This window comes from Elephas maximus, chromosome 27, assembly GCF_024166365.1.
Source record: "Elephas maximus indicus isolate mEleMax1 chromosome 27, mEleMax1 primary haplotype, whole genome shotgun sequence".
In the NCBI taxonomy this organism is placed as follows: domain Eukaryota; kingdom Metazoa; phylum Chordata; class Mammalia; order Proboscidea; family Elephantidae; genus Elephas; species Elephas maximus.
Window position 1 is genome coordinate 2421673 of NC_064845.1, and position 26202 is coordinate 2447874.

Consider the following 26202-nt stretch of genomic DNA (forward strand, 5'->3'; position numbering starts at 1 on the left):
ACAGCGGAGGGACATGATCTGCACTTTGAAAAGAGCACCGGATCCAAGACGTTTGGGTAAATAAGCTGTGGTACAACCTACAATGGTGCATCGTTAAGTGATAAAAATGAACGAACTATCAGGGTGTGAAAAGACACGGAAGAAACTTCAATGCACGTTGCTGAGTGAAACTCACTCCAACTATACGACATTCTGGAAAAAGCAAAGCTGCTGATAAGACAGTAAAAAGATCAGGGGTTGCCAAAGGTTCAAGGGGAAGCAGTAAAGTGCAGCAGGGGGGCACGGGGCATTTTAGGGCAGTGAAGCTGTTCTGTGTGATACGGTAGTGCTGGACACATGACACGATGCGTCTGTCAAACCTAGGGCTGGGCAACACACGACACCAAGGAAACAAACCTGTTAACCACTGAGTAGACTGCAACTCATAGCCACCCTAGGACAGAGCAGAACTGCCCTACAGGGTTTCCAAGAGTGGCTGGTAGATTTGAACTGCCAACCTTTTGGTTAGCAGCTGTAGCTCTTAACCACTGTGCCACCAGGGCCCCTGAGCGATCCTAACGTAAACTACGGTTGTTGTTATTTGCTGTCTAGTCGATTCTGACTTGCGGTAACCCTAAGTGTGCAGAGCAGAACTGCTCCACAGGATTTACAAGGTTGTGACCTTCCAGAAGTAGACCACCCAGGCCTGTCTTCCGAGGCACCTCTGGGTGAGTCTGAACCGCCAACTTTTTGGCAAGTAGTCGGCGCTTAGCCTTTTGCGCCACCCAGGGACTCTGTAAACTATGGACTTCAGCTGATTACAATGTCTCAATATTGGTTCAACAACTGTAACAAACCTACTACAGGGAGGTGTGATGTTAACAGGGAAATGGCGTGCAGGGGGGAGGGGGCGTATGGGAAGTCTGTACTTCCTGTACAAATTTCCTATAAACCTAAAACTGCTCTAAAATGTTCTTAAATGCTGCAAAAATGAAAACAGATTAGAAGGGAGAACTGTATGTGGGTGTCATGAATTGTGTCCCCCAAAATATGTGTCAGTTTAGTTAGCCATGATTCCCAGTACCGTGTGGTTGTCCCCCATTTTGTGATTTTCCTATGTTATAAATCATAACCTCTGCCCGTGGTTAAAGAGGATTAGGCTGGGATATAACACCCCTGCTCAGGTCACATCCCTGATCCAATGTAAAGGGAGTTTCCCTGGGGTGTGGCCTTTTATCTCTTTTGAGATAAAAGGAAAGAGAAGCAAGCAGAGAGTTGGGGACTTCACACTACCAAGAAAGCAGGGCTAGGAGCAGAGCACGTCCTTTGGACCCAGGGTTCCTGTGAGGAGAAGCTCCTCGTCTGGGGAAGACTGATGACAAGGACCTTCCTCCAGAGCCGACAGAGAGAGAAAGCCTTCCCCTGGAGCTGATTCCCTGAATTTGGACTTCTAGCCCGCTAGACAGTGAGAAAATAAACTTCTCTTTGTTAAAGCCATCCACTTGTGGTATTTCTGTTACAGCAGCACTAGATGACTGAGACAGTGAGGTTCAAGGGAACAAATAAAAAAACCCAAAGCCAACTGCCGTCCAGTCAGTACTCACTCGTGGCGACCCCATGTGTGTCGGAATAGAACTGTACTCCACAGGGTTTTCAATGGCTGATTTTTCGGAAGTAGATCACCAGGCTTTTCTTCTGAGGTGCCTCTGGGTGGACTCGAACCTCCAACATTTCAGTTAGCAGCGAGTGTGTTAACTGTTTGCAACACTCAGGGACTTTTACAAGGGAACAAGTAGCCCCAGTAAGAGACCTGCAGGGAAAGTGGGTTCCCAAGGGGAGATCCATGCTTCCAATAAGAAAGGTGTGGAGTGAAAGGGGAGCCCTAGTGGCACGATGGTTAAGAGCTTGGCTGCTAACCAAAAGGTCAGCAGTTCGAATCCACCAGCTGCTCCTTGGAAACCTTATGAGACAGTTTTCCTCTGTCCTATAGGGTGGCTATGTGTCGGAATCCACTCGACAGCAATGGTTTTTTTTTTTGTTTGTTTGGAGGGAAAGGAGAAAAAAGACGGAGGGTGCGGGGAGTCTGCTGGTTCTGGAGGAGCCACTCTGAGGGCAGAAGGAGGCTGAGAGGTGGGGAAGCAGGAGTTCTGGCCGGGGACAGGGTGGATGATGCATGGCCGTGGACTGAAGCTGCAGAGCTTAGGTTTTGGGCATTAACCAGAAAACCTAAGAAAATGAGCAGATGAGGATTTGCTCTTCTCAGCAGAGCCTGTGAGAAGGGCAGACACCAGGCTGGGGACGGCCGACCCAGACGCTGCGCACGCTGCCTGCTGCTGCTGCTGCTGCTGTGAAGTTTGATGCACCCGCGGTTGGCAGGTTGGTGCCAGAGAACGGCCAGGAGCCGACTTTCAGCCCGCGGTGGCTGGCACACCTAAGTCACAGCATTTGATTCACTTGTGTGTTTCTCGAAGCTTTCACGTTCAACCACTGCAAAGACGACTAATGTGAGAGCTGGAGACACCCAGGTCTCTCAAGGTCTGAGAACAGGACCAGGATGGGGCACACCTGGCCCAGCCTCTGCTGGGTGACGTCTTCCCTTCTGGTGCTGGAGGCTCAACCCAGACCCAGGCCGGCTGAAGGTCAGTGCTCTCCGTCCACAGTGAACATCACACACGTGTCAACACCAGGAAGAGTTTATGTAAAATAGTGAAAAGAGAAGAAAACCTGGGACCATGAAATGACATTTTCACCTGCTTTTTATTTCTGATTACATGGAACAGGCAGTGAGGAGTGTGGGGGAGTGGGGAGGCAGAATGGGGTGCAGGGGCTGGAAGGCCTGTTCTCCGCAAAACTGTCTTAAATGGTTCTCAGAATGTAGCCCTCAGAAAACACACCCGTTTAGAGGAGCAGAGAGACTTATGGAAATGACATAAATGAATAGAAAATAAACTCTACATCTGGCAAGACCGACATTATAAGTCTGTGATACACAGGGAGCCCTGGTGATGTCTTGCTTGAAGTACTCGGCTGCTAACCGAAAGGCTGGTGGTTTGAACCTACCAGCCTCTTCGTGGGAGAAAGATGAGGCAGTCTGCTTCCGTAAAGATTACAGCCCTAGAAACCCTATGGGGTGGTTCTGCTCTGTCCTATAGGGTTGCTATGAGTCAGGATCGACGCGAATGGCAGTGGGTTTGGTTTTTGCAACATAGAAATGCCAAACGTGCCCCCAGCTGCCGGTTTTCAGAAATTCCTTGCTCTGTTGCAATTCGCAGAGCAGTGAGCTGAGCTAATGCCATTGTTGCTAACAACGGGTCGTGTTTGTTGAGTGCTTACTGTGTACCAGGCACTGTGCTGAGGGGTTTATACCCACAGTGAACCCTGTGACAGCTGGAACTCAATGGGGCTGCCTTGTTTTTCCGGGCCTTCCAAGTTTTTCACCTTTAACAGGCAGTCTTACCACTTTTCTATTGCTCGTTTTAGTGGAGAATATTTGTATTTTCCTTCTCCGACAAGTTTCTGGCTTACACAGGTTCCTGCTTTCACTATATTTCCCCGACAGTCCTCATGAAGGACCTTTAAATGGAGGAAGGGAATGTAGTTTATTACCTCAAGCTGTCAAAGGTCCCTGGGGGTTTTAATTCTCCTCTTTACCGCGTGGCTGTGCACCTGGTGAAGAACCAGGCAACAACGGGAAGAGTTCCAGAATCAAATGAACACGATGTGCTTCTGAGGCCTTCAGAGCCAAGGATCTCTCCTAAGACAGAGCACCAGCTGTTGGCCACCATGACTGTGAGTCCTACCACCTGCTCAGAACCGGCTCCCACTGCGTGTGGGCGCCAGGAGGCAGGACATCACAGGTCAGGAGTGCAGAGGGTAAGAGAAGACTCGGCGTCTGCAAACAGGCAGACCAGCGGCCAGTCCTGGCTCTTCCACTGGCGAGCCGTGGGGCCTCAGGGAGGTGCTTCACCTCCTGCAGCCTGTTTTCTCCACAGAAAATGGAAGTGATAAGACCTCGTTCAAAGGGTGATGGAGAATCACAGGAGATGATCAGGTCAAATGCCCACCACATTGCAGGGACGGAGGATATATGAGAAAATCCAACACAATGAAATTATTAAGCATAATGGCACCTAGACGTGCCCGCTGAGCAGAGCACCCAGCGTTGCAGCAAAGCATATTTCTACCTGCAGTGAACACTGCTGGTTCTCTGCCCAGATCCCCTTGGATCTCCTCTACGAGTTCGCTCCGCCCATCCCTCAGCCTTTCAAGCTTCTGCTTCCAGTGACCTGCATTTTCCAAGGAAGCTGCTTTCCCCCAGGGTGCATGGAGAGGGTGAGGTTCACTCTACCACGACTGGCAGGTGCGGGACATAAAAGCCTGCGTCCTCTGCTTCAAAGTGGACGAACTCTGAGGTGTCATCTGTGCTCCAGTGTTCCTCACGGGACCAGGCTGAGGTGAGAATTTTACCTGAAATCTCACCCTTGGTTCCCATCTTCCCTTTCCCTATCCTGTCTCCCCACTTCTTTCCTCGTCTCACCTGGAGCACCACCTTAATGAACCACTTGCACACATACTCTCACTTAGGGTCAGCTTCTTGAAAGTCCAGCCTAACATGCTACGTGATGTCATGCTTGGCCTTCCCTTGTCCACCTAGAAAATTCCTTCAATACTTGTTCAGGGGTCACTTCCTTCATGAAGCCTGCCCTGAACTCATCGGCACATAGCCACCCTGTGCTGCAGGTGCGTGCATGTGTGCACGCGTGAGTGTGCCTGTGTGTGTCTGTGTTTTAAACCTGGTCTGGTGCCCCCGCAGGGATGTGGGAGTCTTAAGGGTAAACGTTTTGACTTATTCATACTTATTGGGGGTGCAATTAGTGTCTAGTGAGAGAACTGGATGGGCAGGACAGCCTTACCCTAAAACACAACCTTCCACAGCAGTGCTTTCCTGGGGCTCCACAGAGATATGGGGTTCAGTGAGCGGGTGCAGGCACCACCAATGGAACATGGGGATATGACTGGGGGAGCTCCAGGTAACTCCCCCCAGATTCAACAAAAGCATATTTCAATTTAGAAATGGGTTCTGTAGTTTAAAAATAACCATAGCAGTGATGATGTTGATGACCGGAAACTACTGATTTAGGGTAAATTGCCCATGACTCTCAAGGATTTGGGGAAGAGGGGACTCATTTTTCATTTGGTTCATCCTCTGCTTGGCCATCGCCTTCTGCAAGGACAGCCACCAGGAACTCATTATCATGGATGCAGCAGGCAAGAGACTTTAGACCAAGATGTCATTTAGCCCTTCCCAACCCAGCAGGACAGATACTGCTTACAGATGGCTGGCACACATTGCGACAACTGTCCGCTGATATAAACCAGCTGTCCATGTCTCTAAGTCTCCTCTGCAACCACCTTCTCTCCCCTGAGGACTGCCATAGATAGACTCCTAACTGGCCTCCTTGTTTCTACCCGTGACCCCTACAATCTATGGTTCACACAGCCTGTGATTTCTTTTTTAAGAATATATACTAGATCATGCCATTCACAGCTCAAAACAGAAGCTTTCAATGGCTTCCCTCTATAACTGCCCACTGGCCATCCATGGCCCAGAGCCTGCCTAGGTCTTCCCTCATGGCTCTTGCCATTCTCGTCACTGTCCACCAGGTTCCTGGTGCACTGTCTTTCAGTGCCTTGAGCACGCCAAGCTCTCTAAGCTCATGAGATGCCCTTCCTCCCCATGCTCGGAGCAAGCTTCTTTGGTGGCCACCTCAATCTAAAGAGAATCTGAAGCAGGTTCTCCCTGAATCTTAATTCGAAATAAAATCTTCGCTTGCTTCTTTGTTCACTGCCTGTGGGCCCCATGGCCAGCTCTACGCAGGCAGGGACCGTGTCTGTTTTGTTCCACAGCCAGCTCTACGCAGGCAGCGACCATGTCTGTTTTGTTCCACGGCCAGCTCTACGCAGGCAGCGACCATGTCTGTTTTGTTCCCCGTTGCCCCTCCAGCGCCTAGTACAGTGCCTGGCCCTTAGCAAGCCCTCGGTCGATATTCATCAAGTGAATAAGCCAGGTGGTAGCCCTTAGGAAATACGACTCATGTGTTTGACAAACTAGACTGAGATTTCCTCAGTTCCTGATGGTCAGAGAGAAATTCTAGCTCCCACTCAACACATGGGGGTGGTGGGTGAGGGGAAGGGACCGCCCACCGTCTTTTGATGATGGTGCAGGATGGGGGTGGCAATGATCTTCCAGTGATCCCCCCCTTCGTCCCACATCCCAGCAGAACTTGAGATTCAAGGGGAAAATTGTGTCATCTGGAAAATATGAAAAGTATTTTAACTGAAATTGGCCACACAGATGTGAAAGTACACGTCACGGTCCATATGGCAACAGTAAAACCTGTAGACTTTGCATCGAGAAGCAGGAAGCAGCACAACAAAGAACCTATAAATGGCATCTTGGGGAGCAATCTCTGTTTACCACGTTGGATTACACCCCTCTGGTTGAGACACCCTGGGTTACATTTTTGGGTGGGGGCAGTGGTGAAGAGTAGAACGAAGGAATAATTCACATGTGGGGGGCTACTGAAATGCTGTGCTGCCTTGAGCACCTCAATGTGCCAGCCATTCTTTTAGGGGCTTCACACTGCTCTCAGTGAACCCTTTCAACAACTGCAGGAAGTAGGAAGCCAACTTTCCTATTTTACGGATAAGGAAACTGAGGTTGTTAGAGCTTAACCGACACCCAAGCCACAGGGTTAGGAAGTAGGGGAGGAGGGATTTGAACTCAGGGTTTTCTGATTCCAAGGAAAGATGCAGTGCTCCCTATTCACAGAGGAAAAGGCCAAAAAGACCAAGACTGACTCCTTGAAAGGGCCAAGACTAGAAATTGAATCTACACGGCTTCAGAGAAAATAGAGTTGTAACTTGCCATCCTGATCAATTAGTGCTCAACGAAGTAGATTTGTTCAGAAATGAAAGTGTTGATGCGGTCATGAAGGTTTGGCCTGGGGTCTGCTCTCAACCGAGAAGCTATGGCCCAACTGGGGCGAGGAGAGCCAGATCCGGCTGAACAGCTGGCTGGACTCCGTAGGTGCTTGGGCAGCGTTAGGACCTGCTTTGTAACAAGTCAATCATTTCCTTTCCAGGCTGGATACCTTGGCATCTATCCAGACTCTTTCATCCACGAAGCTCAGTGTCTTCCTGTGTGACTGCAGGGCCAAAAGGGAGAGGGGAAAGGAACAGCCGCTGGGAGTCAGGAGTTTTGGGCACTATTCTTGGCTCAGCCCATGTGAGATCTTGAGCAAGTCATTTCTTCTCCCCAAGTTTCAGAGCGCTACCCCTTCGTTCACCAGAGGACGGGGCTTGGTGGGTCCATCTGGGGGGAGGGGCGTGCATACACAGCAGACGCTCTAGCGTCTTTTTCAAATCAGACCCCTCTGCTCCTATCGGCGGAGTCCCTGGGTGTGACGGTTAATGCCTTCAGCTGCTAACCAAAAGCTTGGACGTGTGAGTCCTCCTGGAGGCACCTCGGAGGAAAGTCCTGCTGATCTACTTCCAAAAAGCCAGCTGTTGAACACCCTATGGAGTGCAGTCCTGCTCTGACACGCATGGGGGCGCCATGAGTCAGAACCGACCCAGTGGCAACTGGTGCTGTACTGGCCCCATCGGCAGGGTAAGGGGAGCCATTGCTGATGGCAATGGGCCGCATGCGTGAGGGGAATGCCTCTCTGGACAGATGGCTTCCACGGCGGAAACTAAAGGGGCTCAAACATTTGTCCTGCCAAACCATCCAGGGAGCAACGCTCACTCAAGTACATTATTTCTTAAGGCAAAACAAAAAGCCAAACACTCCACACCCACCACAGGACAACCACTGTCCTGCTCTCTTGTGAAGGTAGCAGCTTGCCAGGTTTGGGTGCCGAGCCAGGCCAACTTGGTATGGCTGGTCTTGGACATATGCTAACACCCCCCTCCCCTGGGGAGTACCCTGCATGTATTTGTTAGCAGACGAGGCAAATGCCTCCAGGGTCTACTAAATATTTCTAGGTATTTGCCCAAATGCTCTGCGAAGTACTACTTATACCATAGCATAAAGATAAAGACAGGAGAACAGTCTGATCTTTCCGTCAGTTAAACTGATCAAGCACGTATACTTTGTGTGGTTAAATCTCTGGGTCCTGTCTCCCTCTCCTCACCCACATCCTGCTCGATACCAGCTGTTTGTTCCAAGGCCATAATAACTTGGAGCCTCATCTAAACGCTGGGAAATTCTGCCTGATTTAAGCGTGGTGGCTAGCCTCTACGGAAATTCCCCCTCAGATGGCTGGCTGACAGGGAGCCAGGCGTGGAGAACAAGCACGCAGGGGAGAACACGTTCGTTCTAAAAAGGCAAACCTTCCTGCTCACAAAGGATTTTTTTTTTCTGCCAGGAAAGCTGAGAGCAGATTACAGAGCTTCATCTGAGTTTATGGATAAAAAGGCAAAGTTATGAACGCGAAGGAGAAGCAGGCATTCTGGGACTCTGATGTGTGTGAATTTTTTTCTCAAGAGTACAGAAAAAAAAAAAGAGTTGAAATCAGAGTTTCTTCCCAAGAACTCTTGATAATGAAATTATCACCATAATATCCAAAATGAAATGCCAATTAATTGAAGCAGTATTTTGGGCAAGTACGATGACTCAGAATCCAGAAATGGGATGTTAAGCGATGTTTTCCTGGATCCCATAGTTAAGTCTTCTCATAGAAGGCAACACTCCTAGTAATATATGTATATATATATATATATTTATCTACACAGGGATTTCACCTGTAGGAAACCTGTTAATTCCTTCTATTAGCTCCTGAGTGGGAACACTGTGGTCTACCAGAACATTCCAAACATCTATTGGGCAGAAATTTCATTCTGTAAAACCTTTTAACCAGAGCTCCGGCAATGAGCAGCAAACTGCCTCTCTCTCTCACATCCCTGGTGAAGGTCTGAATTAGTCGCTAAATGGTCGAAAAGGCATTTAAAGGCAACAGCAAAAGGCAACTGCCAACTCCAAATGTTTGACCTGTTAGAAAAACTGACCCTAGGTAGTGAAGGACGCCAGCATCATTCCACTCAGTTTCTACTATTAAAACGACTTCTTGGACAACTTCTGGATGTGAACAGAGGGGTGAAGGGTCTGTGTTTGGCCTTTCTTTTTAGTTTCTCATTCAACAACGTATACACAAATTGTTCTGAGATACTGGTTGCACCCCCTGCAGTGTGTCAGCACTCTGCCCCTTTCCACCTCGGGTTCCCCCGTCCATTCGTCCAGTTTTCCTGTCCCTTCCTACCTTCTCATCTTTGCTTGTGGGCATGTGTTGCTCATTTATTTTTGTATACTCAATTCAACTAAGAAGCACCTTCCTCACTGTTTGTTTTGTAGGCCTGTCTAATCTTTGGCTAAAAGGTGGACTTTGGGAGTGGCTTCATTTTTAAGTTAGCAGGGTGTCTGGGGGCTATAGTTTCAGGGGTTCCTCCAGTCTCTGTCAGACCAGTAAGTCTGGTCTTTTTTTGTGAGCTCGAATTTTGTTCTACATTTCTCTCCCACTCTGCCCGGGACCTTCTGTTGTGATCCCTGTCAGAGCCGTCGGTGGTGGTGGCCGGGCACCATCTAGTTCTTCTGGGCTCAGGCTGATGGAGGCTGGTCATTCTTCCGCTGCACTTAGTATGGAATGCCGAATTCTTTCTGCAGTTTAACGTCCCTCACCTGCTCAGAGGATTCCTATTCACTCTGTGCTAGCTGGTATTCTCGTCTCTGGCTCACCAAAAACAGAAGCAGGACTGAAATATTACTGAGGTCTCCAAGGATTTATTTTCTATATATATGAATCCTTTCCAACCAGGGTCTTAAAAGAGTGAGCTTTGGTCGATCCCCTTCCTGACATTTAAAAATTTCAGAACGTTATCACCCTAGTTGACTCTGCTGTTGTTAGTTGCCGTCGAGTCAATTCTGACTCAGGACGACCCCACGTGTTCCAGGGTAGAACTGTTCCATAGGGCTTTCTCGGCTGTACCCTTAACAGAAGCAGATTTCCAGGATATTTCTTCTGTGGTACTGCTGGGTGGGTTTGAACCGCCAAAGTTTAGGTTAGCAGTCGAAAGCAAACTGTTCGTGCCACCAGGGGCTTTCCCATCCTGACATTTAGATACGTGGCACTTCCACTGCATCAGGTAATTAGCTTACAACCTTCTCTTTGTAAGTAACTGTTGTTTTTAGGTGCTGTCGAGTTGGTTCCGGCTCATAGCAACCCCACGTAGAATAGAACAAAACTCTGTCCTGTGCCATCCTCACAATCGTTGTCATGCTTGAGCCCACTGCTGTGGCCACTGTGCCAATCCGCCCCGCTGAGGGATGAAGTAATGAGCCTGTAACTAGTTCACTGCTTTTGTAGATCTGTCACAGTGGTGTTCTGCATCGGCTCTTACAAGAGAGGGTAAAGCACCCCTGGAGAGAAGGCAGATTCCAGGAGGGGACGCAGAAAGATCGCATCCTGGCCCGGCTCCTTGGCTAACGCAGTTTCTACATTGCTCTTTCCCTTTCTCTTCACCCAGGATCTGAGAGTGCGGGTGTCAGGCAAAGGGTAAACATTTTCCCCCGAGAACAACGATAAAAGGCAGTAAAATTCCATGGCTACACTTTCCCTCCTCGTGGGTCCCCACACCCCCATCTCTGAGGCATGAGTGCCGACTGCTTTAGGGAGGACAAGAGGTATGTAGAGAAAGAAAGGGAAGTTTCTAAGCCTTGGCTATTTGGATGTGACCTCTGCATGTTATTCAAACAACTTGTTTTAAAACACCCAGTGTTTATCCACGGAGCAGTGCGATTGGAAGGCCAGACGGGCTTTCAGGGAAAGGTCTGAGAAAAATAACCCTGGCTTCAGAGTGGAAATCCAAGCCCTGTCAAGGGTACTTCCAGATTATTTTTCCTTTGACTGGCCATAGCAGGGCGCTTTCACAACACAAAGCCATCCTAAAGGACAACGGCAAACCGCAGAAGTTCCCCACGGGGCCTGGAAGTCATGGTCTTGGTGGGCTTACCACAAACCCAAATTCTTGGTTTGGAGACTGTCTTTACTCTCATATTCCAGCTCCAAATCACCCAAGTCACTTGGCTTCCCTCATCCCTGAGGAGGGCTGTCCCAGAGGTGGCTAACTCACCGTCATCTCCTCTGGGTTCCCATCGGCTATTTCCACCACCCTGAGGGCAGGGTCCACCTTCACCACCTTGGCTCGAGTCATAAACTGGATGACAGAGGAACTGTCCTGTGGAAGAAACAACACAACCGGCCATAAGATTTCCCCAGCAGTGACAACGGCTTGGCCTCGAGCTACCAGGCAGAACTGAAATTCTAAGATTCTGTGTAGACCAGCCAAAAGAAGAGACAATTTTATCATTTAACTGGACACTTCTCCACCCAAGGCAGCTACATAACACCTACCAACCTGCTGCCGCAGAGTCAGCTCTGACTCGTGGCCGCCCCATGTGTGTCAGACTAGAACCACACTCCACAGGGTTTTCAGTGGCTGATTCGTTTGGAGTGAGATAGCCAGGTCTTTCTTCTGAGGTGCCTCTGGGTGGACTCAACCCTCCAACCTTTTGGTTACCAGCCGAATGTGTCAACTGTTTGCACCATCCAGGGATTCTATATAAAACAGACTTCCAGCTTCTCTCTCAAGAATTCTTTCTTATCATGGCGAATTCTGGAAAAAACTGTGGCGTTTTGCCAGTTATTAACACACGCAAGCTTGTGTGTTGTGGTCTGAAGCACTGAGAGCCAGATATTTGGATGTTGATATTTATTCACAATGAGTTGTGGATAAATAAAGCTGTTTAATTACGGACAACAAATCCAGGCCTGGCATTCCAAAGAAGGCATCAAATTTACATTTTTCAAGCATCTTTCTGGCCTGACCACAACCTCAAACCCTCCACATGAGCTATTTTTTTCTTTTTTTAATTTTTTTGTTTGCTCTCAAATGAAGCTGTTTTGGAGTCAAAGCCATTTAACATCGAAAGAAAGTATCTGATGGAGCGATGAGAAGGGAAAAGCATGTGGCTAATCTGTCACAAAATGGTGTAAATGGTTAACATGCTCGGCTCCCAGCTGAAAGCTTGGCAGCTCGAGTCCACCCAGAGCCAATGAAAGCCACAGGTGGCATGGTCCTACTCTGTCACACGAGCAGTCATCACGAGTCAGAGTTGACTTGACGGCAACCAGCTGGTTAAGGAGGGAGGGAACCCGACCAGGGGCACGTCTATGACTCAGGAAGAACCCACCAGCCAGAGGCAGCCAGAAGCCCTGGCATGTGCTCAGGGTCAAAGCCACTGATCCCGATGACCAGAAAACGGCTCCAAGGTAGGCACGGAAAAAGGATTTGGAAAGAGACAGAGGATGGCAAAACTATAGCCTAGGGTAGTGCCAGAATCTCAAGCCAGCGGTACAGATGGCTCTGTGCTGACGGTGGAGGAAGAGGCTGCCCGGCTGCCACGGTGGAAACAGAGGACAGGCACCTGGAGCCCTGGGCTTTCTGCCTGTGGGGTGGCTGGGGCTCTGCAGGCAAGCTGCCTCAGGGTGTATCCACCCACATTTACTGCGTTTGCCTGTGACACACGGAGATCTGTACTCAGATGCCGGCTTTGACTGCTTCTGGTTCTACCACCCACCAGATACGGAAGTCGAGGACTCTTCCCTCCAATGTCCACAAACTGGGGCCTTCGTTGTCCCCACCAAAGAAACCACAAGGACCTTCCTGCGTGACATGTGGGATCCTGCTTTGTCTACTTCACCTGGGAGTCACGCGTGACTTATAGTTCTTTTTAAAAACAATAAAAGATATTTTAAATGCTTCAGGAGGCTTGCCGTTTAATGGAACCGCTCCAGTTAACGCACGTTAAGCAGGAAATGATTTTGAATGAAAATAAACCTTTTACTAATTTATCGGTTTTGTGAATTTGTGTGTCAGAATATACCGTGTATTTAATTTTATGTACCAATCATACCATCGTCATCATCTTACCCGTTGCCGTCAATCCTAACTCATAACGACCCTACAGGACAGAGTAGAACTGCCCCATAGGGTTTCCAAGGAGTGGCCGGTGGATTGGAACTGCTGACCTTTTGGTGAGCAGCTGAACGCTTAAACGCTGTGCCACCAGGGCTCCTTCATCATCATGGACGTTAATAATAATCACAGTGATGACAATGATAAAGGCTGGGCAGACGGAGGGCCTGGCACAGGACAGGCCCCAGTGGTTGTAGACTCAGTGAAGAAGATCACTTAAAAACAAAACCCGAATCCTCTCACAGTTTTAAAAACGAGATCCTACACTTTAAAATAAAAACTTAAGGTCAAAACAACGAAACCTCAAATTCCCAGACCAGGACTTGGGGTCAAAAGGAAAATAAACAAGTGGAGGCCCAGACAAACCACAAGGCTGGCGCTGTTCCCCAAGATTAGCGAGGCCGGATCCAGGCCGTTCCCATCCTCATGTCCTGAGGGAGGTCCTGGCTGTTCAGGGGGCGCCCATACCGCCTTCCAAGCTCCAGGGGCAGCTCCGGCCCTACCTGACCTTCCCAATGAGCCTTGCCCTAGACTCTCCTCTGCACCTGCAATTCCTACCCGTTTCTGCCAAAAGGGCGCTCCGAGAACGATCACCCCACACCCACATATGACACCCATGGCTTTTATCTCTTTCTCCTGGGGCTGTACCGAGGTGGGTGGCCCATGGGGATAGTAGTTAGGAAGGCACGTTCCATGCCCAAGGGTCACCAATGGTGACTGAGAGAGACACAGAGGAGACAGGCCACAGAGCTGTGCACGAAGAAGTTCAGAGCCCTTGCGGCTATGAGCAAAGGACCGAGTACAAGCAGCAGCCATCTGGGTTGAGGGGAAAGGAGAAATCAGAGTGACTTCTCGCCATCAGGGCTCTGTTGACGGTGGCAGGTATGGCACGGGAAATAAAACTGTCAGCAGCGCCATTTGTCAAGGAGACGGCAGGATGGGTAGATATGTGGAATCAGGGTCCTTCCAACCTGACCTGGGATTCACACCAGGAAGCCACTTTCTGTGCCATGGGACTTCCAGACCAGACCCCGTTCTGGAATGGCAGGATGGCCAGCGGTGCTCTGATGCATTCCTGGTTCTCTCCCAACACTGTGCTTTGAAAGGGAGAGGCATAACCTAACGTTCCCCAAACCCGTTTCCCTCCCAAGCAAACAAGGGAGACCAGGACTGGGCACAGGTCTCTGTGGGCGTGAGAGGATGCAACAACCACAAATAAGTGGGTAAAAACATCCCACATCCCCCAAGTGGTGTGTTCTCAGGTCAGCATGTTACAGCCACGGCCAATTTAAAAAATAACCATGGGATGGGTTCTAAGGGTATTTACTCACACACTAACGGGGTTTACATGGGCTACCACATTTAATCTTTCAAAGGAAAACAAATACATTCTCTAAGGCTAACACCGTACTTTGTTTTTTCTTCATTATGTAATTATCTCTGTAGCCTCTTCTTGGAAGTGATTTCTCATACCAAGCAGTTCTTATCCTAAAATGACAAAACCGAAAAAAACCAAACCATCGCAGTCGAATTGATTACAACTCATAGCAACCCTACAGGAGAGAGTACAACTGCCCCACGGGGTTTCCAAGGAGTAGCTGGTGGATTCGAACTCCCGATCTTTCCGTTAGCAGCTGAGCTCTTAACCGCTGTGCCACCAGGACTTTTTATCTTAAAATAAATCATAGTAAATCCGTGTGATTCTTCCAGGGCTACCAACTCACTAACTGAGATATTTTTTATGAACCATACTTGATAAACTCGTGATAGCAGAGTGACCAGAGGTTTGAACGTTGGCCTTCTGTGAAACAAGACGACGTGTACATGTGGGGCTGGCAAACTAGACCCGAGGGCCAAATCTGGCCCCCTGCCTGTTTTGTAAATAAAGTTTTATTGGGACACAACCATGCCCATTTGTTTGAGCACAGTCTATAGCTGCCTTGGTGCTACAATGACAGAGATTGAGTAGTTGTGACAGAGACCATGTTACCTGCAGATTTTAAAATATTTACTATTTGGCCCTTTAGAGAAAATGTTTGCCAACTCCTGATCTAAAGTGTGGTCCCTACCATAGTTTCAGGGGACATCTAAGTCCACTGGCATAGTAAAATCTATTAAGAAAACACTCTGCACCCCACCTTGGACAGTGGCATCTGGGGTCTTAAACGCTACCAAGCAGCCATCTAAGATGCATCAATTGGTCTCAACCCACCTGGATCAAAGGAGAATGAAGAACACCAAGGCACAAGGTAATTACGAGCCCAAGAGACAGAAAGGGCCACGTAAATCAGAGGCTACATCAGCCTAAGACCAGAAGAACTAGATGGTGCCCAGCTACAACCGATGACTGCCCTGACAGGGAACACAACAGAGAACCCCTGAGGGAGCAGGAGAGCAGTGGGATGCAGACCCCAAATTCTCATAAGACCAGACTTAATGGTCTGACTGAGACTAGAAGGACCCCGGTGTTCATGGCCCCCAGACTTTCTGTTGGCCCAGGACAGGAGCCATTCCCAAAGCCAACTCTTCAGACAGGGATTGGACTGGACAATGGGTTGGAGAGGGATGCTGGTGAGGAGTGAGCTTCTTGGATCAGGTGGACACTTGAGACTATGTTGGCATCTCCTGCCTGGAGGGGAGATGAGAGGGTAGAGGGGGTTAGAAGCTGGCAAAATGGACACGAAAGAGAAAGTGGAGGGAGAGAGCGGGCTGTCTCATTAGGGGGAGAGCAACTGGGAGTATGTAGCAAGGTGTATATGGGTTATTGTGTGAGAGACTGACTTGATCTGTAAGCTTTCACTTGAAGCACAATAAAAATTAAAAAACAACAACAAGAACAAGATAAAGTGTGGTCCCCAGATCAGTGGCATCAGTATCACTTGGGAGGTTACAGAAATGTAAAATTTCAGACTCCACCCCAGGAATTTGTGGGTTAACAAGATTTCCAGGTGATTCTGATACTAGCTCAAGTATGCGAAACTTAAATGTGCACAAAACACATTTCTGGCCCTTTCTGTCTCTTGGGCTTGTTAAAATGAAGACGCTGACTCCGTACATCTGGGGTGGGTGGAGCCCAAGGCACTGCACTCCTAACAAGCTCCAGGTGATGCCAATCTGCTGGCCCTCCGCCCTCACTGTGAGTACCAGGGGCTGGTATCTTCCCTTGCCACCCTCTAGCAGCGGGATTACCAATGGCACTGGCCGGAGAAGTTGTAAAAGTGGAAGCCAGAGTTTGAGGAGGAAACCAACTCAATGCTTTTAAATGCACCCTGAGAGCGCAGTTCCTAAGAGCTTACCCTTTTCAGTATTTCTGTGTTCAGCAGCATGTAAACGTCGATCGTACGACTTTCTTCTTTAGCGAGAGCGCTAAGGTTACAGTGCACTGTTAGGCAAGATATTCCTGGTTTTTCGCAGTCCTGAGAAGAAAAAATTAGAGACCTGTCAAATGGTAGTAAGAACAGAGACAAATCCACATCGACTTATAAAGCAGGGGGCCCCATCAGCTTCTATCCTCCTGGTGACGGGAGGCAACACTAACCCCGCTGTCATCTAGTCAATTCCAACTCATAGCGACCCTGTATGACAGAGTGGAACTGCCCCATAGGGTTCCCAAGGAGCGGCTGGTGGGTTCAAACTGCTGACCTTTTGGTGAGCAGCTGAGCTCTTAACCGCTGCGCCACCAAGGCTCCACTAGGCAGAGAAAATTGGTAGGAAGGCGCAATCATTCCTTCCTATCACCAGAGGGCACTCTGAGGATTTCCCACTTAGTCTGAGCGTGCCTTTAAAATAGACTTTGAAGCAGCTGAGACAAAGCTGCTCATCAGTTAATCCTACCAAAAAATTTGGATTTCACAAGGAGAAATGTATATATGTTTTAAGAAGAAACACATTTACATTTTCCAAGAGCATTATTCTCACGAGTTTTGAACAGAGGATGTAATTCCTACATCATTGTGTAGTTCCTGCCTGGGCAGTGGCAAGTTTTTGTGCCTGTTTTCAGACGGGGCAAATTAGAGGGCTAAGCGGCTAAAGGAACGAACTACAGACAGGGCGAAAGGGTGCTGCGAGAAAGCTCTGTGATTCTAACTTCACTACCCTCACTGATGTTTTAAACTGAGGTAAACCTGGCAGATAGTAAAAAAGAACAAACTTCAGTGTTCATTTTGATGCATTTTATATATGTTCACTCCTGGGGAACCATGATTCAAATCAAGGTGTACAACATTTCCAGCCCCTCAGCAGACTCCCTCATGTCCCCTCCCAGTCAGTATCCTTCCAGTGTAACCGCTACCCTCTACCGCCATGGATTACATTTGCCTGTTTTTGAACTTCCTACAAGATAAATCTTACAGTACATGTCCTTTTGTCTCTGGATTCTTTTAATCAACAGCATGTCTGTGAGTTTCACATGTGTTTTTGTGTGTGACAGTAACTGGCTATTTTTCACTGCTGGGTAATCTTCCAGTGCATGGCTATACCATGATTTGTTTAGTCATTCTCCTTTGGACGGACATCTGGGTTGTTTCCAGCTTTGAACTATCATGAATAACACTCCTGTGAACATTCTTGTCCATGTTTTTTGGGGACACAAGTACTCATTTGTCTTGGGAGTATACCCAGGAGTGGAATTGCTGGGCCATGGGGTATACATATGTCTAGTTTTATCAGATACTGAAACAAGTTTTCCAGAGTGATTGCACCACAAACTTCACTCTTGTTTAGGATCAAACTAGTTGGAGTAACTTTTTAGTTTGTGCTTGGTGGGTTGCAAAGGTTTATCCTTCTCCAGGCACTGGTGTTTGAAATGTAAATTTAACACTGATCAAAACCTCGGGCTGGAAAACAGGAGTTGACCACAGTCCTAGTGACTTTGTAAGTCAGCTGATTGAAACCACATTTGGGAACTAATAAATGCCCAACAGAAAACTGACCCCTCATCTCAGAACTTGCCTTCCTACCGAGGACCACCCATGTCACCACAGCCATTAAGCAAATTCTTACCAAGACTTTTCTTCCAGACTTTGTGAAAAAGGCAAATATTGTGTGGAAGATATTTTCTTGTTCTTGAGGGATGATGCATGGGGTTGGATTTTTCTGGAAAGAGCAGTTTCCCTTTTCTTGGCCCACCTGGAAATGAATGAAAAGAGATCTGTCAGTGTGGTCAGTCCCAGGAACAGACCATGAGCTGGGGTCCCCTGTTGGAGAGGTGGTAGTGGTAGAGTCCAAATTAAACTTCTGTCCCTCATCCCTTCTCCAGTGGACAATAATAGCTGAAAAGCTGGAAGGTAGAAGTTGTAGCATCAACAGAGCCAAGTAGCAGAAAATGTGGACCCTAAGTCCCTAAATAATGAGGTAAGATGGCATACAAGATGCAACCGAGATGCGACTAGGAAACGGTTTAAGAGTGAAGAACAAAATAAACCTTACACTTGGTATTGTCTAAAGCACATTTACAAACATCCTCTGTCAATTTCTCAGATTGGCACCAATGTTCTTTGTCCAGATGCAGAAACCAAGACTCAGGGTAAGTCACTTGCTGAAAATTACAGTCAGGAAGTGAGGGAGCCAGGTCTTGAACCCAGGTTTTCTGACAGCAAACCTTAAAAAGGGCATCCCATAGGACTGCTCTGGGCCCCCATCTCTGCTCCAGCCAGAGCCTGAACCACCTACAATGTCATTTAAAACCAGGGTTGTGCTACCAAAAAAAAAAAAAAACAACATATGGGCAGCCACTGCACCGAGCCACGGGGACTCACTCCTCCTTAGCTCTTGATGAATCGTCTGGTTTTGCATCTGACAGTAAGGGCAACACGACGTTAAAAACAAAATGAACAAAATAAAACAATGGTGTGTAGCCTTCCATGTTAACTCTTTTAAGAACGACACTGTTTTCGATGCCTAATTTAGGAACGGCTGAGAAAGCGAAGTCTTCTTTATATCTGATTGTATCACACTGACCAGAGCCAAAGACTGAACAGGACTGAGTTAAGATTGGGCCACAGAGCAACAATTGTTAATCACTATTTAGGATTGTGTTTCCGAGCCCATTTTTAACCAGATTCATCTGTTGGAACTAAACTCTCCCGCCTTTGGTGAGCCTGAGCAAAATACGGTGTGTTTGAGTTTATTCAAGAATGCCTCAACTTCTTCATGGTAGGGAGCAAGCTTTAACTAATATTTTACATAAAGAAACTTATAACTTAAGCAAAAATGTTAATCTTTTAATAATGGGCCATGAAACAGGAGCCCCCACCCCTAAATTTGCTAAATAACTTTCTATTTTATTTTTGAACTGAACACATTCCAGATTTTACTATATAAACCAGATGGTTTACTTCCCCAAATCAACTATTAGAAAAGAGGGTGCTGCCCAATATAGTTTGTTAAAATCTCTCATAATTTAGGACTCTCTCAATGACTCTATTTGAATCACAAAATTTGAGCTCGGCACACCAGCCTGAAATGGTCTTTATCAATGTCGGTTTAGATGCATTTAAAGGTCACCAGAAGGAGCTGATGGAAAGAAGGCAATCAGACTTAATGCCAATTTGCTGATCATTCCAGGCCTCGACTGTTATAAATTGTGACAAATATTTTAAAGCTCAAGCAATGGCTCCCATGGTGGAGATGATGAATATTCACTTATTAGACACATAAAAAACAAAACAAAACAAGGGCTGCAGTGCTATGCAAACAGGTATTTGTGTCTTGCCATGAAATTTCAGCATCAAACCACCTCGACCGTGGATTTAAAAAGCTCTGTGTTTCAAGTAAATTCGACGAGCTGAAGATGATACGCTCTGGAAAACCGCGGACTCAAAAGTGGCTTAGTAATGATAGCCACTGACCTTAAAAGGCACACAATTGATAAATTTCGGGAAATCTGGGAGTGGGAAAGAGTAATGTTATAAAATTGACATGTTATTTTTGCATAATTTAAAATATGCAAGTACACGATGAAATTAAATATCATAAAGAGACAGTCGACGATGTCATTTTTTTTTTTTAATGGAGGTAAAATCTACATTCGCTAAAGTGCACAGACCTTAAGGGTACAGTTTGATGAGGTTTGACAAGTGAAGTCAGCCATGTAACCCCCACCCCAGTGAAGGTACAGAACATGTCCATCATGCCAGAAAGTTTCCTTCCCGCCCCGTCCAGCTAACCGCCTGCTCCCACCCTAAAGGCAAAAAAGTTTGTTAAATTTACCTTGGTATGGAAGTGCAGGTGTGTTATTGGGGTGCTGCCCTATATTTGGGCACCAATGGTACATCACAAGGAGCCCTGGTGGCTCAGAGGTCAGTGGTTCGAACCCACCAGAGGCTCCGCAGGAAAAAAGACCTGGCAATCTGCTCCCATAAAGATTAAAAAAAAAAAAAAAAAAACAGCCTAAAAAACCCTACGGGGCAGTTCTACTCTGTCCTATAGGGTCACTATGAGTTGGAATCGACTCGCCAGCACAACATGGTCCTTCATGGATGGAACACGTTTATGCTCACTGGGCGTTTGAGAACTTGACTGTGTGTGCTCAGACTTAGTTCCCACTTTTTTCACTCTGATGCCTGGGGGCTCTGCTTTCCCTGTTTGTCTTCTGGAGGGGACATTTGCTGACAGACTAATGGGAGAGCACCTCCTTCTGCAGCCCTGGGGTGTGCATGTCCTGTGAAGATCACCAGGCCTGGCCACCCAGACACATTTGGTCTGGGTTTAGAGAACTCGTGAGTCTTGGCGGATACATCCATTCCTAATTAAAATCAGGGGTCGGGGCAGAGCGTCTCCTTGTTCTAGAAACTGGCGCTTCAGGCGTGAGAAGCCTGGTACTGGGATCCGCTTCAGGTGTGAGGGGCCTGGTGCTGGGATCCTCTTCAGGTGTGGGGAGCCTGGTGCTGTGATCCGCTTCAGGTGTGAGGGGCCTGGTGCTGGGATCCCCTTCAGGTGTGGGGAGCCTGGTGCTGGGATCTGCTTCTGGTGTGGGGAGTCTGGTGCTGGGATCTGCTTCAGGTGTGGGGAGCCTGGTGCCGCCATCCTGGCCACCAGACGTCAGCAGAGGGCGGGAGCTGAGTGGCCGGGTGAGGGGGTGAGGAACAACTGAAGCCTCAGTGCCACCTGGCGGGGCAGAGACATGGCCCCGAATGTCATCTCCCTCTCCCCACCCAGCCCGGAGTTTCTGGGGCGCCTGTTAATGGGGTAATGACAACGAGGAGATGTGATCTGATGGGACATGGGATCCTCCGCCAGTGGCACCTGGAGAAGTGGAGACTGTGTCTGTGGTCACATGGGAGTCACTTCAGTCAGGAAAACGATGTTTCTCTGGGAGGTTCAGAGTGGTCCCTTCTCAGGGCAGAGTTACGGGTTGCTCTGTGCTGCAGGGGCCTGACTCAGACCAGCTAATCCTGTTGTAGATGTTTCTAAGTTAAAATTCATCAGCTCAATCCTTGGTCAGGTCATCAGAGGTTTGGCTCTTCTATGCACATTGGATAGATTCGTGTGTGACAGCCACAGGAATCACACCTAACATTTATACAGCCCTACAAAGCACCAGGTAGAGTCCCTGGACTATGCAAATGATTAAGTGCTTGGCTACTATAACCGAAAGGTTGGCGGTTCAAATCCACGCAGAGGTGCCTCGGAACAAAGGCCTGGTGATCACAGACATGAAAACCCTACATAGCACAGTTCTACTCTGACACACATAGGGTCGCCATGAGTTGGAACTGACTCCACGATGACTGGTTTGGTTTTTCAGTTTTCATATAAAAAAAAAATATAAGGCACTTTTTATTACCCCCATTTTACAGATGAAGAAACTTGAGTGGCAAGAAAGGCCAGATGACGGCCCAAGGCCTCCCAGCTAGTAGGCAGCAGAGAAGGGTTGGAACACAGGTCACCCACAGAGCTCTGCTTGTAACCAACCACTTCCCTGCACTGCCTCTTGGGACGAGGAAGTGGTGGAGGGGACAGAAACCATCCTTTCCCATTCTTAGCCCCCCACAAAGGGGAAGAACCACTAGCCTAGAATCCCAGTGCCCTCTATGCTGTTCCGTTCCTGCCACTGTGGAAAAAAATGAATTTCTGCACAGACTGTGGGAGATCAAAGTGCCTGCTGGCTGGGAGGCTCCACGCTGTCTCTTGAGCTAGAGAGGAACACAGCATCATGGAATGTTGTTTCTGGAAGGCAACGTCTCCAAGATCATGTGGTCCCCTGCCTCGGCTGACAGATAGGAACCAGAGGCCCCTGAGGTCTGTGCTCATCCAGGGTCATGTGGTTGTTACTGGCAGGGCTGGTGCTCAGCTAAGGAATTCTACGACACAAATACCCTTGATAAATACTCAACGGTCTGGGGCTTCAGCCCTACTCTGCCTCCTTACAGCTATGCCAATCTGGGCACTTCCAGGGCCTCAGTTTCCTCATCTGTAAAATTAGGACATCAGGCTACTTGGTCACTAAGGTAGTCTTTGGTTGCTACTTCCATACTTCTGGGACTGTCTGCACATTTCTGCTAGAGCACAGGGTCACCTAACCTCACATTATAAAGATAAGGAATAGCTGACCACTGTGTGCCCCCCACTCCGACTTGGTCTTAATCACCCTCTCTGCTCCAAGTCAAGGCGAAGCACAGCAGACAACCCAAGCAACACCCAGCTAACATCCAGCAGCTTTATTTCCTTGGCTGCCCCACGACTCCCTGGGACGCTGCTCCCTGCTCATCGTCGTCCACTTCTTATTTACTTTCCAGACTATCGGAGCCTGAATGTTTCCCACGACATGGCTGCTTATCTCTCAGGACCTCTGAGTGCTGGAAGAGGTCCATGTCTATTGGAATTTGAACAAAAGGACTTTACTGCCCACACACAAAAGGACATGTGGACACAGGACAACATGTCCAGGCTGAATTCTGCCAGGGCAGCTCTGAGGGTTTTCTGTGCCATGTTTTCCCACTCCCTCCTCCCCCAAGGAAAGCATTGTGCAACTTGAAACCAAGAGATGGTCGTGATGTGGGAAACCATTGGAAACTGTGGAAACCCAAGGAGAATGTGGGTATCACTTGGTGGTAGAGTTGGGGTCAGCCTCGGTCAGGGGGCCTTCATGGTTAGAAATCTCCAGGGTCCTAGGCCTGTTAGAGGATGAAATGTCCCCTGTTCACCCTTGGTGGTCTGGCAAGACCTCGTTTCACGGGACACTGGGTTTGAAGCATGAATTGGGGCTGATCCCATGGGCGCGATACGGAAAAAGGGAATTGACCATTTGTTTGGAGTATCACCACTCTCAGGCCCCAGTGGAAAAGGGATGTCTAATGCTTCTATGTTGTACAGGCAAGGGGCCTCTCAGAGATGTTTGCTGACCCAGAGTGAAAGAGAGGACAGTCTTCCCCAAGTCCATAGAGCAGACAGCTCTAATACACTCCCTGCCCCGGGACTAAAGTCAGAAGACACAAAAAATAAAGTCTTCTGATCTGTTTCTAAGTCTCGAGCCCCAAGCACATCACCCTGAAAGCCAATTCCAGTTGCCTATAGCCCTGTCTCTACATTGAGTTCAGATCAAAATAGGAATTGTACCTTACATTAGGAATTATTCTAAAGGCTTTGGCGTTCATCGAATCCTCACACACCCATGTGTGGAGGGTACTATTATTACCAGGGTGACCATATTATTTGTCCAACTCAAGACATTTCTGAGGATAAAATGGGGCAGTCAACCAGACAGAACAGTAAGTCAGGACATGTGTCAGGAAATCAGGAACATTTGGTCTCCTTAATATCATGCCCAACTTACAGATGAGAAAGCTGAGGCCCAGAGAAGATAAGTAACCTGCCACATATCGATAACTCTGACTGTAGAAGGAACGTCACCTCCAAAGTCCCTACCAGGATGCTTCCTGCTCTATCTACTTCCTCCCCTTGCAACCAGGCTGCACAGCGGCTGGTCTACACATTCAAGCCCAAACACAGCCCCGACCACGATCTCATAATTCATCTGCTTGCAGCCCTTAGAGCAGGGTTTCTATTATGATCATAAATCTTGTCTACAAATTTGTATCTCCACCAGCAAGTCAGCCCCTGCCATGTTCTGCATTCTTGACCCTGCTATAGCAGAGGTCATACCTCATGAAGAACAGCAAACATACACAGGCAAAGACACCAACACCCGCACAAACATACAATGGGAGAAACCCCGGGAGCCTGCAGACACAGAGCTGACAATCAGTGTCTTCAAGGCACAGGCAGGAGCCAGCCACGCACAAGGAGGAAGGATGCCAAATGCTATAAGAAGGACAACTAGGGAGCCATCCACCCACCCATCCATCTATCCACCCACCCACCCACCCATCCACCCACCCACTCACCCACTCATACATTCATTCATCCACCTACTCAACCATCTATCCACCTACCCAACCACCCACCTACTCACCCACCCCCATCTACCCACCCATCCATCCATCCACCCTCTCATCCACCCACCCACCTACCCATCCACCCATCCATCCACCCACCCACACATTCATCCATCCACCTACCCAACCATCTAGCCACCTACCCACCCACCCACTCACCCACCCCCCATCTACCCATCCATCCATCCATCCATCCACCCACTCATACATTCATCCATCCACCTATCCACCCACCCACCCATCCACCCATCCATCCAGCATTCATTCATGGATGTCTCAACAATAAGGAATCAATTTCTACCTCAGGCACATGGTATTACTGGTCTGTTTTCAACAGGCTAAGGCACAGATGTCTCCTGTTCTATCAGCACCAATCCCAGCCCTTGACTATACTCCAGCTGGCTGGGATTCCAGGGATGGTGAGGGTTGTTATTTGGAAAGTGTCCCTGGCTTGGTGCTCCTTGAGAGCAGTATGTGGCCAGTAAAAGAGAAATGAAGATTAATTCAGCAGATGAACAAACTCACCGGCAACAGTACTCTCTGTAATCCATGCTTGTGGTCTTTGCCAATGTGAGTCTTGGGTAAAGTTTGATCTAAAAACCATGTTTGTTGAATTGAGTTGGATTTAAGGGAGCATAGTTTCATTTCGGAATGACATATGTTTCACATTAACTCACATTTATCAGTTAATCATTGACCTTATGTTCTCCATTACATCCCTGGGACGCTTTTCCATATCATGTTACACAAACCACAGCTGATGGCAACTGGGTAAACATGACCCATCCCCTGACTTGCCACCTGCTTCTCTGCATTCACACGCCACCTGAGCTTGAAAACCCTGGAATGTTTTGAATGCCTACTTTGCTAATTCAATTACTTGCTGCCTACCTTCAGAACCAAGGCATCAGAAGACAGTAAGTCCCCATCTGGCTGGACATTTACCACAACGGCTTTGGTGATATTAAGTCTAGGACTCCAAGGCTTGAAATAAAAATAATACACATAAAATAACCAAGAAATGATACTAACTGGGTAATCAGGCTGACCTAGAGACATTTACTGCTAGAAAGATAAGACAGCTATGTATTTTCCATTCAGCAAAATACAAACTGTGATACACAATCACTGTGGAGTCTTGTAAAGCACTTCACAGTATATCTCATGTTAAACCACATTGCTGTGATTTACTATTGTTTCTTGGAATTGACCAAAGAACAGTAAAAGATGATACTATTTTAATAATACATTCTAAGACAAATGTTTTCATGTACAGTATCACCATTCATTTCAAGATACTGTAATAATGAAGACCCAGAATAACCCAGAGGGGGTGGATGTTCAAAGGCTCTACTTAGTATTACTCTAATTTTTCAAGGGCAATGACATTATTTCATGTAAAGTCAAAGAAACAGTGACAACAATCTTAGAAAGCTCATTACTACTGGAGACGCCTACCTTTATGTTATCAGTGTATTCAACAGGTTGAGAAAACAATTTGTGTGTGTGTGTGCATCATACCATCTAAAAGTAACAGGGATTCCTGAAAGGCATCCTTTGGAGTACCCCTCTGAAGAGTGACGGATTCCTTTTGTTTTGTGGAAAGGGTCTCCCTTGTTTACGAGTTGGCAAGTTCTGATCTTCCGATATTACCTAAACCTGCAGCTATGGATTCATATAGATAGACAAAAATCCAGAGTGGATAAACATTTGATGATCACAACAACAAGAGGTA

At 47.8% G+C, this 26202-nt stretch overlaps 1 protein-coding gene across 1 annotated transcript in view; it reads right to left on the reverse strand.

Annotated features, from left to right (window-relative positions):
• The window catches only part of ITGA9 (integrin subunit alpha 9), a 393719-nt gene that overhangs the window by 25185 nt on the left and 342332 nt on the right, over nt 1–26202 (reverse strand). The window contains exons 24-26 of the mRNA XM_049870897.1: nt 18073–18198; nt 16368–16487; nt 11167–11271 (exon numbers count right to left, since the gene is read on the reverse strand). Coding sequence (XP_049726854.1) covers nt 11167–11271; nt 16368–16487; nt 18073–18198 — 351 coding nt within the window. The remainder of the gene's footprint in view (nt 1–11166; nt 11272–16367; nt 16488–18072; nt 18199–26202) is intronic.